Source organism: Bidens hawaiensis, unplaced genomic scaffold (genome assembly GCF_021521415.1).
Source record: "Bidens hawaiensis isolate Kalapana, Puna unplaced genomic scaffold, B.hawaiensis_p1.1 tig00024454_1, whole genome shotgun sequence".
Taxonomy (NCBI): domain Eukaryota; kingdom Viridiplantae; phylum Streptophyta; class Magnoliopsida; order Asterales; family Asteraceae; genus Bidens; species Bidens hawaiensis.
In genome coordinates, this window is record NW_027493860.1 from 106395 (window position 1) to 122405 (window position 16011).

At 37.4% G+C, this 16011-nt stretch overlaps 2 protein-coding genes across 2 annotated transcripts; both read left to right on the forward strand.

The window, feature by feature from the left end:
• The first annotated feature begins 222 nt into the window (after positions 1-222).
• LOC143569321 (uncharacterized) lies at positions 223-4184 on the forward strand. Its single transcript, XM_077055271.1, has 9 exons — positions 223-771; positions 868-997; positions 1070-1497; positions 1580-1660; positions 1758-1856; positions 1935-2093; positions 2180-2266; positions 2350-2421; positions 3669-4184. Exons 1-9 carry the CDS (start codon positions 337-339, stop codon positions 3675-3677), a joined length of 1500 nt encoding a protein of 499 aa, XP_076911386.1. The 5' UTR covers positions 223-336; the 3' UTR covers positions 3678-4184.
• A 3354-nt stretch (positions 4185-7538) lies between these two features.
• LOC143569316 (nuclear poly(A) polymerase 3-like) lies at positions 7539-13243 on the forward strand. Its single transcript, XM_077055267.1, has 10 exons — positions 7539-7583; positions 7673-7750; positions 7812-7919; positions 7993-8055; positions 8146-8307; positions 8374-8487; positions 8727-8789; positions 9342-9650; positions 11611-11775; positions 12836-13243. The coding sequence occupies exons 1-10, from the start codon at positions 7539-7541 to the stop codon at positions 13190-13192; spliced, it is 1464 nt and encodes a 487-aa protein (XP_076911382.1). The 3' UTR covers positions 13193-13243.
• Positions 13244-16011: the final 2768 nt, after the last annotated feature.

Below are 16011 nucleotides of genomic sequence, written 5' to 3' on the forward strand. Positions count from 1 at the left end.
TATTTTCAAGACTGATGATGGAAAGAACTTAAAGTTTGATTAGATTCAAATTGCTCCATAGTCAAGTCAATGGCTCGTAAAGGAAACCAACACAAGAACGGCTTCACATCAACCCACAAAAAAGGTGGACTCCACTCAGCCTCTGCAACACCACATTAAAAGCACAAGGGAAGTGTCAACAACACGAAAGATGTTAGGCGGGAAGAACATTCAAGTGACGCACACCCGTCCAATCATGTTAATGAAGACAAGAAAAAAACAAGCAAATCCGATGACCATATTAGCGTAGAGCAATCAGCACCTGGTGATGCTCCTTCTCAAGATTGCGGTGCTGACATGCCAACAACCGGAAGTTCTCGTTTGGAAGAAAATAAATGGACGCCACCTAATCGTATCCGTAGATCAAAGAATAGAAATTTTGAAAGTGTGGAGCTTCCAGAAACTTTGAAGACGTTTGTGTCGTCTGTCTCAAAGGCCTCAAGTGAATGGCTGCACAAACACAGGCCGTTGCTTGATAGATTAATAGCCAATATATTAATCTCTCGTGATTATGTTAGAGTGAAGTCCAAGCATGCGTACCCGATTGTCATGAAATGGCTTGCACATTTCACCAGCATATTGCTTGTCGTGTCAATGGTGTGGCTGGATTGCGCGCTTAGAGGTGTAGACTCTCTTATTCGCATGGGGACTGCATCATTTTTCACAGTTATTTGGTGCGGTATCTTTTCTTCGGTTGCAATGATTGGAATGCTCAAGTTTATTACTGTTGGGGTAAGTATATTTTGTTCTATTCATTTATGTTATGCTTATTAGCATATAAAGACTTATTCTTGCTTATGTGATAACTGGCTTTCTTTCTTTTTACAGGCTATAGTTGCTTTGGTAGCAGTTTTTGTAGGATTCACTCTTGGTCTTTTGTTGCTTGCTGTTTCTGGGATTGTTTTCTTATGGTTGTATGGAAGCTTCTGGACAACTTTACTTGTTCTAATCGTTAGTGGTAAGTCGACCAACATTTGACCGAACATGCTTTACAATCTTGTTGTCTAAATTCCTTTTATGTAATTTGCAGGAATGTCATTTATGTTAAACTATCAGCGTCTTGCACTGCTAGTTATGACTGTGTACTCTCTATATTCTGCATGGACACTGGTTGGCTGGCTGGGTCTTGTCTTTGCCTTGAATTTATCATTTTTCTCAAGTGACGGTTTGATATTCTTCTTGAGGAATAACATGAATGAACAAAGAAGAGCCAATAATGTACCTGAACAGACAGCTGGCATGCCAAGCGGGCCAGGTGCCCCTAATGATGAAGAGCATGCCGATGGTGGGTCCCACCCACCACCTGAACGTGGCTCTGGTGTACCTTCGACCAGTGGGTCTGATTCTGAAGATGAAGTTGTTTTGCTGTTAAACTCAGTAGATCATTATTCAGCATTGGGCTTGTCTAGATTTCAAGAAATAGATGTCACTTTTCTCAAAAGGGAATACAAAAAAAAGGTTCAAACAAAAATATTTGCTGCCTGTAAACTAAAGATGAGTAATGATGTGCTAATGCTACTGTTTTTGATTTTGATATCAGGCAATGATGGTACATCCGGATAAAAATATGGGTAATGAAAAAGCTGCTGAAGCTTTTAAGAAACTTCAAAACGCATACGAGGTACCTTTTTTGGTTTCCAAGTTTTTTTTTTTCAGTGGCTATTGTTTATATTTCTTTTGTTGGTTTGACTGTAGTGCAAATTTTTATTTTTCTCAAGGTTTTGTTAGATACTTCTAAGCAAAAAGCGTATGATGATGAATTAAGAAGAGAAGAACTTTTGAATTACTTCAAAAGATTTCAAAATGCTACCCCAAAGGTTTGATTATATATTCTGCTTTACGTTTTGTTTATTTACTTTTTGGGATATATGACCATAAAAAAATATACCTTTCAGAACAAACGAGATGGGTTGTTTGGATCTTCATTTGGACGAGCGGATGTTCATGTGGATGATCCTTTGGGAGAATCTAGACGAATTGCATGCCAAAAGTGTGGCAGTTTTCATATGTGGTTTTACTCTAATAAGACAAAATCGAGAGCCAGATCGTGCCAGGTAGTGCTTTGTTTATGTACAAAGTAGTTACTTATTATCTATGTGCAATCAGTAGATGACTTCTTTTCTCATTGTTGACTTTGAAGGACTGTAAAGATTTTCATTCAGCCAAAGACGGGGATGGGTGGGTTGAACAATCATCCCACCCGTTCCTTTTTGGGATATTTCAGAAGGTATGTTAGCATTGTTGATACATGTTTTTGTTTGGCATATGGCGTTAATTTAAACCTACATTAATTTTGCCAATAATTTGCAGGTGGATACCCCTCGTGCTTATGTTTGTGCGGATAGCAAGATATATGATGCCACAGAATGGTATCTCTGCCAGGTAAATATTTTCTTCAATTTTATGCCCTGGAAAAAGATAATAATATTATTTTGTATGGACTAAAAGAAGATATTTTAGTTGTGTATGTATATAAAACATAACATTTTAAAGCTAAACACTAACGAGTGAAATTTCTGTAAAACAATCTAGACTTGTATATCCAACGATGAATCATATATGGTAATATGACAAGGAATAACAGAACGTAAAAGAAAGTTCCAGTGCCCACACACGATGTGTGTTCATACTCAGACATAAATAGTTGACCCTTTTCAACTCGAACCCGTTATCCTCATATCATGCCACCTCAATTCATGGTGTATACATGGAAAAAGTATATTTTCTTGAAGTCTAGTTATGGCTAGTGGTGTGAATTTTTGACAACATGGACCTAACATGAAATTCGTGGGTAGAAGTTTGGTATAAATGGGTACAGGTTGAACCCTTGAACTCGTTTAGCTAAACAGGTTGTTTTCTTGACAACCTGGCAGGACCCATTAACCCATGCTATTTTATTATATTTACTTGAAAATTCTTTATGTAATAAATTATATTGATTAGGTATTTGTCACAAAGTTTAAACCTAAAAAGGAATATGGCATAAGAGTTTAAAATTAAGTTGTAAATTTCTGTAAATTTTTATTTTCATGTTTAAAAAGTGTAAATTTAAAGTTTGTGAAATTAATCAAAAATTAAAAAGTTTTTGGTCAACACGCGAGTACTCGTGTTTGGGTTCACGTGTCTGACACGATTTTTTGGTTCGTGTCAGACGTGTGAATCCGAACATGACACGAGTACTCGCAGCTTGACACAAAATCACCTGTCTAGCCTGATGTTTTTTATTTTAATGTTTTTACATATTTATACTTCAAATTTACATTATTTACAACAAAAATTCAAATTTATATAAAATAATTACAGTTTAGTTTTAAAATCTTACATCAGTATCCTTTTTGGCACAAGAGACCTAATAATCCAACGAATTTAATTTATTACATAAAGCACATTTAATAAAATAAAAGATAAATGAGTTAAACGTGTCAATCAGAGAACATGATGGGTTGACCCAAACACGACCAGTTTAGCTAAACGTGTTTGACTGAACCCGTTTATAACAAACCCACGGATTTTGTGGTCTGAAATTCACACCCCTAGGTTTCCAACCCCCGAACACAACCATTTAGCACCCCTTGTTACGGCTTCTATGTTATTAAGCATCACTGACATGACATTTATCTTGGTTGCAGGGAATGTGATGTCCAGCAAATACTCACAAACCGAGCTTTCATGTGAACACAAGTGTGATTTCAAAGCACAGTAAGGGGGCAAGCTCGAGTCATAAAGGAGGAGGGATACCAAACATGGATGAAACCATGACGGAAGAAGAATTCATGGAGTGGTTACAAAACGCTGTCCAGTCGGGCATGTTTGACAATTTTGCAGCCAATGGTGGTTCATCTAATTTTGCAGCAGCTAATGGTGGTTCAGCTTCCAAAACCGGGAGCTCTAGTAAACGAAAGAAGAAAGGGAGGAAATGATAATAAAAGTTACAAGATCTGGTATTGTATATTGTCATGAAATAACGTTCTAAAGTCAATACCTAATAGTTTTTTCTTTTAACGTTCGCCAACTGTATTACTTGAGAAAGAGAGTGAATGTCTTGACCCGAATTGCATGTCAAATTTCAACCCGTCCGTTTGCTTGTGAATTGAGTAGAAGATTTGGGATGTGTTTTATCAAATGAAAATTTTAATTCTAAATTACTTTTGTGTTGTAAGAAACTTTGTTGTTGAAGATTCGAAGTTTCTGCAACAAACATCATGGGCATGTTCCTTGGTTTTATTTCTGTTTCAACCTCAGCAGATGATATACATGAATTGGTTAAAAGAAATGATGTTTGCTTTGTTATTCAAAATTAAGTTCCACTCTTTTTTTTTTCAATATAATAAGTATTGTTTTATTTCAAGGAGTAGCAAAACTATAATATGGTGCCAACCAAAAAAAAAGGAAGAAAACGCTAGCTATAAACTATGCGGTATACCCTTGCTCACTGCCAACGTTGCGTCACCCTCATTGCCAAGCCGGTATGGTCGCCATTTCCTCCACGCTCACCCTACCCCTGCCGCCCTGCTCTTCTTCCTATCTCGTAGCCTTCTTCAGTATGGGATTCTCCACGCATACTTCCTTCCCATGCCGCATAGTCCACGGGTAGAGGGATGATGACATCCTTATCTTTTGTCATTCACTCCTTCACGTAAGCATCATGTCAACTTCACCACTATATTCCTTATCATCTTTCGTGGGCGGTATAGACATCTTACACCATTCAATAACATTTAAATAAATAACATTATTTATTTAAAAATTAAATTTCATTGATAAATTAAAAACAACATTAAAAAACATTAAATAAAAATAAAAACTATATGATTAGAAATGACATTAAAAGTTAGCTTCTCCTCAAGGTGGGGGATGACAGTGTTTCAAATATGCTCTATAAGACTAAACTGTAAAACTGAATGGGTGTCATGATCATGTAGTTCACTTTAGGGATGAGCAAACGAGTACAACTACATGTATCGAATTTAGTACCAACTTTTTGAGTTTCGGTACCGGTATTTATCGAATTTTTGCCTTCGGTACCGAGATAGTGAACCAAGCATTTTCAGTACGGGTAGCAAGTTTTTGAGAAAATCGGGATTGGTACCTATTCGATACCAAACTCATCCCTAGTTCACTTTTGATATCATCGATAACCTCATTGTTGTTTGGAGGATCGAGTATGTATGCTGAAGATATCGCCCTACCTTCATCTTCAGCATACATACTCGATCCTCCAAACAACAATGAGGTTATCGATGATATCAAAAGTGAACTAGGGATCGAGTATGTATGCTGAAGATATCGCCCTACCTTCATCTTCAGCATACATACTCAATCCTCCAAACAACAATGAGGTTACCAATGATATCGATATTGCCCTACCTTTATCTTTAGATCATATTGTGTAGAATAACGTAGAATTACAAGATTTTTCTAATTTTTCTAGAATTGTTTTTAAGTTTTTCTAATTGTGTCAGGACAAGCATTTGGTTGATGAATTTACTATTATACCTTTTAAAAATATCATATTGAAGTTTTAAGCTTATGTGTACTTTAAGCCTACAAAGGGAGTTTGGTTTTGAACACAATTTGATGTTTTAATTGCTTTTTGATTATTATTATTTTGTTTCTTCTATTGAAATATTAGAACTTATTTTTATTTTGTATATTAATATAAATTCTTTACATAAAAATTTCACAAGCATATTACTAGAGTATCATAAGGACCTTTTATTTTACGTTTTGTATAAATAAATTCAAATAAAAATATAAAAAACCTAGTAAAGAAACAGAGACGTTCAATTTTCTAATTCCGAACACCTCATTCCTTCGTTGTTTTCCAGAAACATGGGATTGATTTTTTGAAGATGAGATGAAATCACACACACAAAGAGCTAAATAATGCAAGCAAGGTTAACAATATAAAACTCCAAAACAATTCATAAATGAAGAAGAAACATCTATCATAAAATAAACTAGAAATAATAATTGGGATGAAACAGCTAGACACAATAAAGTTACTGGTTTAGTTACAAATACACCTACTAATTTTATTATTATTTAACATTTTAACATGCCGTGAGTGGCGGTCTATTGACAAAGACAAAGCCTTTAAACATCTAAGTTTGAAAAGGAGAGGTTTTGGGTTCAAATCGCATAGTAAAAAAGAATTAAAGTATAAAGTGTCATTTTCATCCTTATGGTTTGGCAAATAATGCGAATTTAGTGCAAAAGGTTTATTTTTTGCATATGGACCATCCACGTTTCCCAATTCTTGCCAATTACATTCAAATCACTAACCCCGTTAAATCTAATCGTTAAATCAGGGGTAGACATGTCTTTTCACTCTTTCTTTATTATATGAGTAAAGTGCCAAAATCCTTCATGAGGTTTGGTCACATTTACGAATTTCGTCAAAAAATATTTTTTTTGCAGCTAGACCCTCGATTTTTCCCAACCTTAGCCAATTTCGTCCAAAAATATTTTTTTTGCAGCTAGACCCTCGATTTTTCTCAACCTTGGCCAATTTCGTCTAAATTGTTAACTCGGTCTAAATTCAACGTTAACTCAGTGGTGTTACCGTCCTTACATGCATGTTTACGTTATTATAGTTGTTGTTGTTATTGTTCTTATTATTATTATTATTATTATTATTATTATTATTATGTGTTTGTTCGGTGACATATATAACATCTCACGATTCGTATGTTTGAATCTAATATAGTATCCGTTTTAACATTCTTCTTTATTTTTAGTCATATAAAAGATTTAGTTCAGTGTAGTAGCAGCAACAACAATAATAATAATAATAATAATAATAATAATAATAATAATAATGTAAACAAACATGTAAAAAGACAGTAACATCCTTGAGTTAACGTTGAATTTGGACGAAATTGGCAACGATTGGGAAACATCGAGGGTCTAATTGCAAAAAAAAGTTATTTTTGGACGAAATTCGCAACTGTGACCAAACTTTAGGGACGATTTTGACACTGTACTCATATATAATAAATAAAGAGTAAAAAAACATGTCTATCCCTGACTTAACAATTCAATTTAACGTGGTTAGTGATTTGAATATAATTGGCAAGAATTGGGAAGCATGGATGATCCATATACATAAAAAATAATTTTTTAAATTAAATTCGCATTATTTACCAAATCTTAATCCAAATTAAAAGAAGTTCAGTAACACTTGTTTTTTATACGGTTGAATGGTTTCAAAAAACGGAAAAAGAGAAACCATTGAAAGAGATGACTTATCACTCAAATGTATCTCATTTCTCAAGAAAGATACATTAATTAATTAAAAGGTAATAAATAGCGACAAAAGGAAAGAAAAGATAGCTTCTTTGCCCAAATCCTTCCTTTTTTATTTGTATTTGTATTTGTATTTGAAAACCAAGCCCTAACATGTACCTCGTATCATTTTCAAAATGACGATGACGAGCATTGCAATCACTTAGTTTGCTTGCTTTAAACATTATTATTATTATTATTATTATTAAGATATGGTCTCTCAAATTGAATCCGAAACTTCTCTTTCTCTTCCAAAGGTTTCATCTTTTTTCTTTCTTTCTTTTAATTTTATCACATGCAGACAGTTTGTTGGGCTGTTATTGTTTGCAATTGGCTTTTGTTGTAGTTTATGAGTGATGAGGGGCTTTTGGTTTCTCCACAAGAACAGCTCAAGAGAAACAACCTCATTCACAACCTTAAACAGGTAACACTTTGTTTCTTTAACTTAAGTCACATTACATTACATACGATTATTGATGATGCAGATACTAATGACTTGGATTACAAGAGTTGCTTATCAACGCAGGCTGCCACAACACCAGATCAAACATGCTTCTGCAACACTATTAGTCTATGGATCATATGGCCTTGATGTGAGTTTCTGTATTCGTATACTCTCTTTGCTTTTATCCTATAGTCTTCTGATTTATCCATCAATGTTTTCAGGTTTATAATGCAGACTCCAACATTGATGCTGTTTGTGTTGCCCCCTGTTTTGCTTCTGTGGCAGTGGGTCTTCTTTCTGTTCACTGGTATATTGCTACAAACATTTTGGAACTCTAAAGTTTTCTGAACTTGATTCTTCATTTGTTTTTGCAGGAGGATTTCTTCATAGTTTTGTACAACATGCTTGCAGGGAGACCAGAGGTGTCTGGTATCCACTCTCTCAAGGAAGCCAAGGTTCCGATCTTGCAGTTTATTTTTGATGGAGTCTTGATTGATTTGGCTTTTGCTAAACTTCAATATACGGCTGTTCCTGAGGTGAGTGTGAATGATGCTTATGCTTCTTGCACATAGGTTTCCGTTATTGATTTATTATGTTTTCAGAATGTGGATGTATCCACTTCTTCGTTCATAAAGGATATAGATGAAACGAGCTGGATGAGTTTTTCTGGAGTACGTGTAATGAATCGGATCCTGCAGATTGTTCCAGATGTGAAGGTACAAGTTGCTTGTGTGCAACTCGGACCAACATAATTTTCTTGTCTTTTCTTTTTCTTCGTTTTTTTGGTTCTTGTTTCTTCATATGCAGGTGTCTTTTTCAAGATTTAACTTTTCTTCAGTGGTGTATGAAATCAGCATTAGTCTCACCAGAAAACATTGATGCCTTTCAATGTTTCTCTTTTGACAAGATGAGTTGCATGTTTATCCCACTTGTTAACTTAGTTGTTTTCTTGCAGATATTTCAGGAGCTGTTGCAATGTGTTAGGTCATGGGCAAAGAGAAGAGGGGTGTATAGTGAAGTAAGGGTTTCATTTTCAATCGGAGTTACATTTATCTTTTCTTTAGGACCCATAAAAAACACGTCTCTTTTGCTTCTTTGACTCCCCTCTTGTTGGATAATAGTATAGTTAAGGTGGTAATTTTGACCCGTTTACCTGTAAATGGGTTGATTTGGGTTATGCTTAACTCTAAAGGGCGATACATGTTAAATTAAAAGATTAACCAAAAAGAATACATGCCAGACGGGTCAAAAGTCACCCCAAGTGTATTCTTATGCATAAAACCTCCAAAATCATCTATTAGAAAATGGGTTGATTTGGGTTATGTTTTATCTCTTACGGGTCATGCGGGTTAGCCTGAAAGATTAAAGCAAAGAGGATACATGCCAAACAGAAGCATAGAGCCTCCAAAATCATCTCAATGAAATAATATAGTTTATGCACTCACATTTAGGTACAACTGATTGTAAAATTAACAAAATGCATAAAACAGAGTTACCCATTCACGACCTGTTTTTCTATAAATTGTTATGATGTGCTATTAATCCTATTCTCCTCATTCCATTTTTGTAGTTATTTGGGCTGTTTGGGGGCATCCACTTGGCTGTTTTGACTGCTTTTATTTGTATCAAGAACCCAAGTTGCAGTTTGGTCAACCTGATGTCAGCCTTTTTAAAAACATATGCCTTTTGGCCGTGGCCTGAACCAGTTGTTGTAGAAGATGGACCAATGCCTTTGCTGCCACCTCTCCCCCCAGGAACCCGAGTATTGATGCCTATTCGGTTGCCAAGCACTCCGGAAGAGTATTGCTATTCAAACATCACTACTAGTACCTTTAACAAGATCAGGTCCGAGTTTCGTAGAGGATATCGTCAGACTCAGGTCTACAACTATCTTTTCTGTTAAATAATATTAAATAGGTTGAATATTTGTACATATTATCTACTACTCAGAATTAATTATAGAAGTGGTCCCTGTAGGTTGTTTAAAAGCATATCTTTAGGTATTAAGTTCCAAAAGTTGCAAGTTTGTTTGAAATCACATCCATAAAAGGGTATTTTGGTCATTTTACCCATATCTAACAGTAACTTGCAACTTTGAAAGCTTAGTTTGTACCTAGATGGGTGGGTCAATAGGCTAGATCGAATGGGTCAAGGTTAATTAAGTGGGAAGATGAAGAGCAAAGAATTAGGGACATAAATGTTGCAATATTTATCCCAATTAGGTCTATTTATATGTTCTTGTTTTAGTTTATGGATATCCATGTTTTATATATTATAAAAATATTAGGGTTTGTTAACCTTATGTTTGGAGAATTGCCATCTCGAATCGGCTAACCGGAGACTAGCCCATCTCGAATCTGGTCAACTATCCTTTAATTTCTTCTTTAAGTTTAGGGGTTCTGTCATTTGGTTCCATTGCCGGGACACACGATGGTGCATGCCCGGAATAACCAGAAGGAAGGTAACGATGGTAGCAGTATTACATCCAATCAAATCGCCACTCAGTTGGCAGCCATCGCTACCAAGCTCGACGCCATAGTCTCCCAAATGAGGGGTGATGTTGCAGAAATCAAATCCGTGATGTTTGGAACACCCCTCCCGTGCAACAATCAAGATCTAGTCAACGAAGAAATCCCAGACAGCAGCCGTAGCGTTGACGAAGATCGATTAGAGCAAGTTTTAGATCTTCAATCGAAGACCGAAGATCTGTCTAAGCATGTTTTAGATGTTCAATCGAAAATTGAAGATCAGTCTTTGGGTGTTAAATTGAAGGTCGAAAATTTTGATAAACGAAACAATCAGCCAAGCAATCAGCCATTCAATTGTAGGCTGATCCGCATCATAGACCCATCCATAAGCTAAAGCGGATTGTGAAGGCCTGGCAATTTTCTTGTCTTTTGCATCTGGATCCCACCTAAATGATTGTTTGATGGCACGTTTAATTTCAGCCATTTCTTCCTTATCATGTGTGTCCCCTTCAGTCACAGGTGGTTGCTCCGATTCGGTATTCCCTTCCACTCCCCATGATTCCAACAATTTGCATGTTAGGAATCGTGCGTCTTTCGAATTAGATTTGCATGAATGAATTCTTCGAGTGGATTGAGATGACTGAGGTTTGGCAGGTGAATCAAGCTTATGGGATTTAATTTCCAGAATCTGATTGTGACCCTTCCAGCTATCAGAGTTGACCATCTCATCTTTTTTGTCGGCCATTAAACTGTCCTCAGCCACTGTGTTCTTCCGATCCTCATATGCTTTTTCACGGTAACTGCCATCTCCGATCATCTGAGTCTTGATTGTTGCAATATCATCCTTCAGATTTGCTAGGATGGAGTCTAATCGTGACGCAATGGCTGATAACTGGGTAGCGATAACCGAATTCCGGGTTGTAAGTGTCATTCGAATTTCCCGGCAATGGAACCAAATGATAGAACCCCAAAATTAGATTGATTAAAATAAACACGAACAAGGATAGTTGACCCGATTCGAGATGGGCTAGTCTCCGGTTAGCCGATTCGAGATGGCAATTCTCCAAATACAAGGATAATAACCCAAATATTTTTAATATATCAAACATGCATTTCTGTAAACTAGAACAAGAACATATATATAAACCTAATTGCTTAGTAACTGCTGCATAATTTATTATCTAAACCTTAGCTCTTCATCTTCCAATTTGCCCTCTTACTCAATAACTTCTTTGACCCATAAGCTCCCTTGGACCCAGGCCTAAAACAAACCCATAGAGAAGTCGGGTTTGTATCACCGTTTTTGTAATATACATGCACAAGGTGACCCAATTGCCATTTTTTCTTATCAAACAAACCCTGTTACTGCAGGATCCTTTCAAGCCACATTTTGACTGGGGTAACCTATTTGAGCCATTTCCTTACTCAAAGAGTTACTTGCGCTTCATAAAAATATGCGTTTCAGCATATAACAACGTCGAGCTTGGGACTTGGGTACACTGGGTTAAGTCGCGCTTCCACAGTCTTCTTGTTAAGGTAAGCATGCCATCTTTATAGCATTAATAATCACCAACACATACAATTATAGCATTGGCTTTGCTTATAACAAGGTCATGTTAATCGCCACGTAGAGGGTTATTTTAGTAATTTGACCAACAGTGGAAGTTTCAGCTAGGTGATGCATTTATTCCAAGCTAGAATGTTGAATATTTTCTTTATTTTAATATTAATTCGGATAGCGAGTCGAGTTACGAGTTAATATTTAGGAATTTGAGTCATGAGTAGATCACATTGTTGAACCCATATATAAAGGCCAGGCTCTTGTCGTGTCTTTTCTCTAATATGGTTTGGGTTGACCCTCTAATGCTTTTTGCTGATATATTTTATTTAATAAATAATTAGCTTTTTAGATATATTAAACTAAAATATATAGCAAGGCAAATTGGATTTTATTAAACCAGCTTTTTTGTCATTGGCCGATAATAAACCCACTAAGAATATTCCTGCCGGTGGTCCCACCTTTAAAAAACAAAATTCTCATTGGACCTTTGTTAAAATAAACTTAACGGCATTAAGTTGTATCCAAATTTCAAAATGATGTTTTATGGATTTTGATCGGAAGAAGGATACGAGTTGATTGATGTAAAACTTATCTCGAAAGTTGGGATTATTATTGACCAACCCAACCGCACAAAGGTGAGATTATTAAAATACAATTGCCAAATAGTAATTAATTTTGTTGTATAATAAAGCTACAAATTGAAGAATACAATTTGTATGACTTTCAACATGTTTTTACTCATTTGATTCGTTGGTGATAAAACATAAATCAAAATCGACTCATTTGTTTAGTAAATACGTTCTAACAGCCTCTAATGAAGAATACCATTTGTTCGGCTTTTGACCCGTTTGACTTGTTTTTAGTCAATGTTCTACCGTTTGATCTGTTGGTGCTAAAATATAAATCAAAATCTGACACATTTATGTTAAAACTCAACATCTTATGACATAACGTGATAAGCTGCATGAGAAGTAACTTTTATAATCAGTTGGTTCGATTGTAGTTATTTATGTTGTATTTGGTCATGACTGACAGTTGGAAGAGATGCATGCTTTATGTGACCCAAACCCAACAGAGTGCATTGATGCAAACATACAAATGTCCAACATTGTATTTTACTGGGGATTAGTTCCCGGCCGGGGGGATAACTTGGACGTAAACAATGCAACAAACGACTTCATGAGAAACCTTGTTATCGGTTATTCTAATAACCCGGGAAGTTTGACTCTAACCCTTGTTCAAGCATCTCAGCTGCCCAAGATATTGGAGCTTGCAAATGATGATATAAAAGCAGAATTAAGGTTGTCAAACTTTAATTATAAGCAGCAAATGATACCTGTTTATTCAACGCATGAGCCTTGTCATCTTGTTGGATATTCGGCCACCCAATGATGAGTTAACGTCAAAATGGGCTGCACAACGAAGACATAAATTTTGGGATATGTAATTGAGAGGGTATAGTGAGGGATAGATAGTATTTTTGTAGTTTAACACCACTATATCTAACTGATGTACCGGATGCATTTATAATCTGCGGACTCTACATACTTTGCTGTAAGTTGCGTTGTCGGTGGGGCAAAAGCAGGAAACATGGATCATTGTCACCAATCTTTCTTTCATAAACTAGCGTGTGCAATGCATGCATGAAAATTAGAAACCGGACCCAAACATGAAAATTAGATCTCGATAGTGGCGGCTGCAGCTGCTTAAGTTTATATGCGCAGAAAAGGGCTAAAATGTTAGTGCAGCTAGAATACGTACTTGAACTATGGTTTACTACACGCGTTGAAGTGTTGCCTTCTTGCGATTCTTTTAATATGAGTAATAGCGTGTATATCGGGATTATGATTGATGTAAATCTGTATATAATTTAGTTTGATATCAATCCCTAAAATCACGGGATTATCTCTTGTATTTATACCAAACAATATTGAATGAATGGATCAAGGATTTACATTCCTATATGGTATCATAGAGCCAGCCGGCCCTCCTCCTCCTACTCCTACTCCTCCTCCTTCTCTTCTCAATTCCGGCAGCACCCTCCTCCCTTCCTCATGGACACGAAACTCCACACCGCAATCACAGTATCCAATATCAAAAACCTAATCCCCATCACCCTTGACAATGAAACCGGACAATACACATCTTGGTTCGTATTATTCAAGATCCACTGTCGTGCCTACCAGGTGTACGACCATCTTCTACCTAAACCACCACCTCTCAAACCACTCCCTCCTCCGTTGATGCAGCCAAACAGGCCGTTCCACAGCCGGCTGATGACCTCTGGGATCGACTCGATGCCATAGTCCTCCAATGGATCTATGGACCGAACAACGACAATCAGACTGTCAACCGGACCGTGGCCGTGGCCGGGGTCGCTCCAGAGGGCGCGGCAGAGGACGTTATGGTGGTCGTGGCTCTCAGGGCCGTGGGGATCAGTTCGCGTATCCACACTCTACTGTACCAGGTCGTTGGGTTTTTCAGCCCACTTTGGGTCATAACACACAAGCAAATCAATGGACTAAACAGCCCCCATGCCCCTATCCTACCACCCCTCGCCCAACAGGTAGTCAAGCCCCGGGTATCCTTGGCCCGAGACCCAATCAGGCATATGCAATCGGGTATGCTCCTACTGACATTGAACAAGCTCTATACACTATGTCACTAAATCCACCAGAAACCCCTTGGGCTATGGACAGCGGAGCTACAACACACATGACAAATCAACCAGATAACTTCTCGTCTTATTTTAATAATAGCACCAATCGAAATATTATCGTTGGCAATGGCTCGACCATACCCGTACTTGGACATGGCAACCAGACATTACCCCCACCTTTCCCACCTTTAAAACTTACCAATGTCCTTTATGCCCCTAACCTAGACATAATCTTTTATCTGTACATCGCTTAACTACAGATAATTGGGTATCCATTAAATTTGACCCTTTTGGTTTTTTCTGTGAAGGACCTCAAGACGCGAACCCCTATCCTCAGATGCAACAGTACCGGTGATCTCTATTTATTGACGCCACAAATGCTTTCCAAAGTTACTTCTCCCTCAGCAAATGTGGCGATCTCTCAGACACTATGGCATCAACGTCTTGGTCATCCAGGCTCAAGTCCTTTACAATCCCTCAAGAAGTCGTCATTTATTTCTTTTTCTAAGTTTAATAAACGTGTTTGTGAACCGTGTGTTTTTGGGAAAACTGCTAAACTCCCTTTTATTAATTCTTGTAATCGCACCACTTTACCATTTGACATTGTTCACAGTGACCTTTGGACCTCACCGGTTTTGAGTTCCGGGGGTCACCGTTATTATATTTTATTTATTGACGACTTCTCAGATTTCTTATGGACGTTTCCACTTAGTAGGAAATCCCAAGTACATTCTATATTTTGTCACTTTTATAAATTAATTCACACACAATTTGAAAAACGAATTAAACAATTGCAATGTGACAACGGCAAGGAATATGTCAATAACGCCTTTAATCAATTCTTCACCCAACACGGTATGACATTCCGTCTATCGTGTCCATATACCTCATCTCAAAATGGTAAAGCGGAACGTAAAATCCGCACCATAAACAACATGGTCCGCACACTTCTCGCTCAAGCCAACCTCCCAAATGCCTATTGGCATTATGCTCTAGAAACCGCCACTTATTTACTAAAAATACTCCCAAACAAAACCAACAACTTCAATAACACCGACAAAAGTCTTATACAACCGTCAACCCTCTTACGAGCATCTTCGTGTGTTCGGATGTCTTTGCTACCCACTCAAACCTTCCGCTACAATACATAAACTCCAACACCGTTCCAATGTGTGTGTCTTTCTCGGCTACCCACCCCAACATCGAGGCTACCGGTGTCTCGATACTACCCGTCAAATAATTACCTCCCGCCACGTAATTTTTAATGAACTCACCTTCCCATATGCCAAAACTCCCCCACCCGTCTCCGACCCGTACTCCTTTCTATCCGACCCACCACATCCCACTCTCTGGAACCACGTCCAACCCATAACACCCAAACCCACCGTATCCATTCCACCCGGCAGCCCCTATATGTCAGCAACCACTCTATTAACCACCCAATCGCTACTGCCACATCCTCCCCTACACAACCTGACCTGGGGCCTACCGCAACAGCCACCACACCTGTCACACCCCGTTGAGCGGTCTACGGAAGCGAAAAACGGAAATG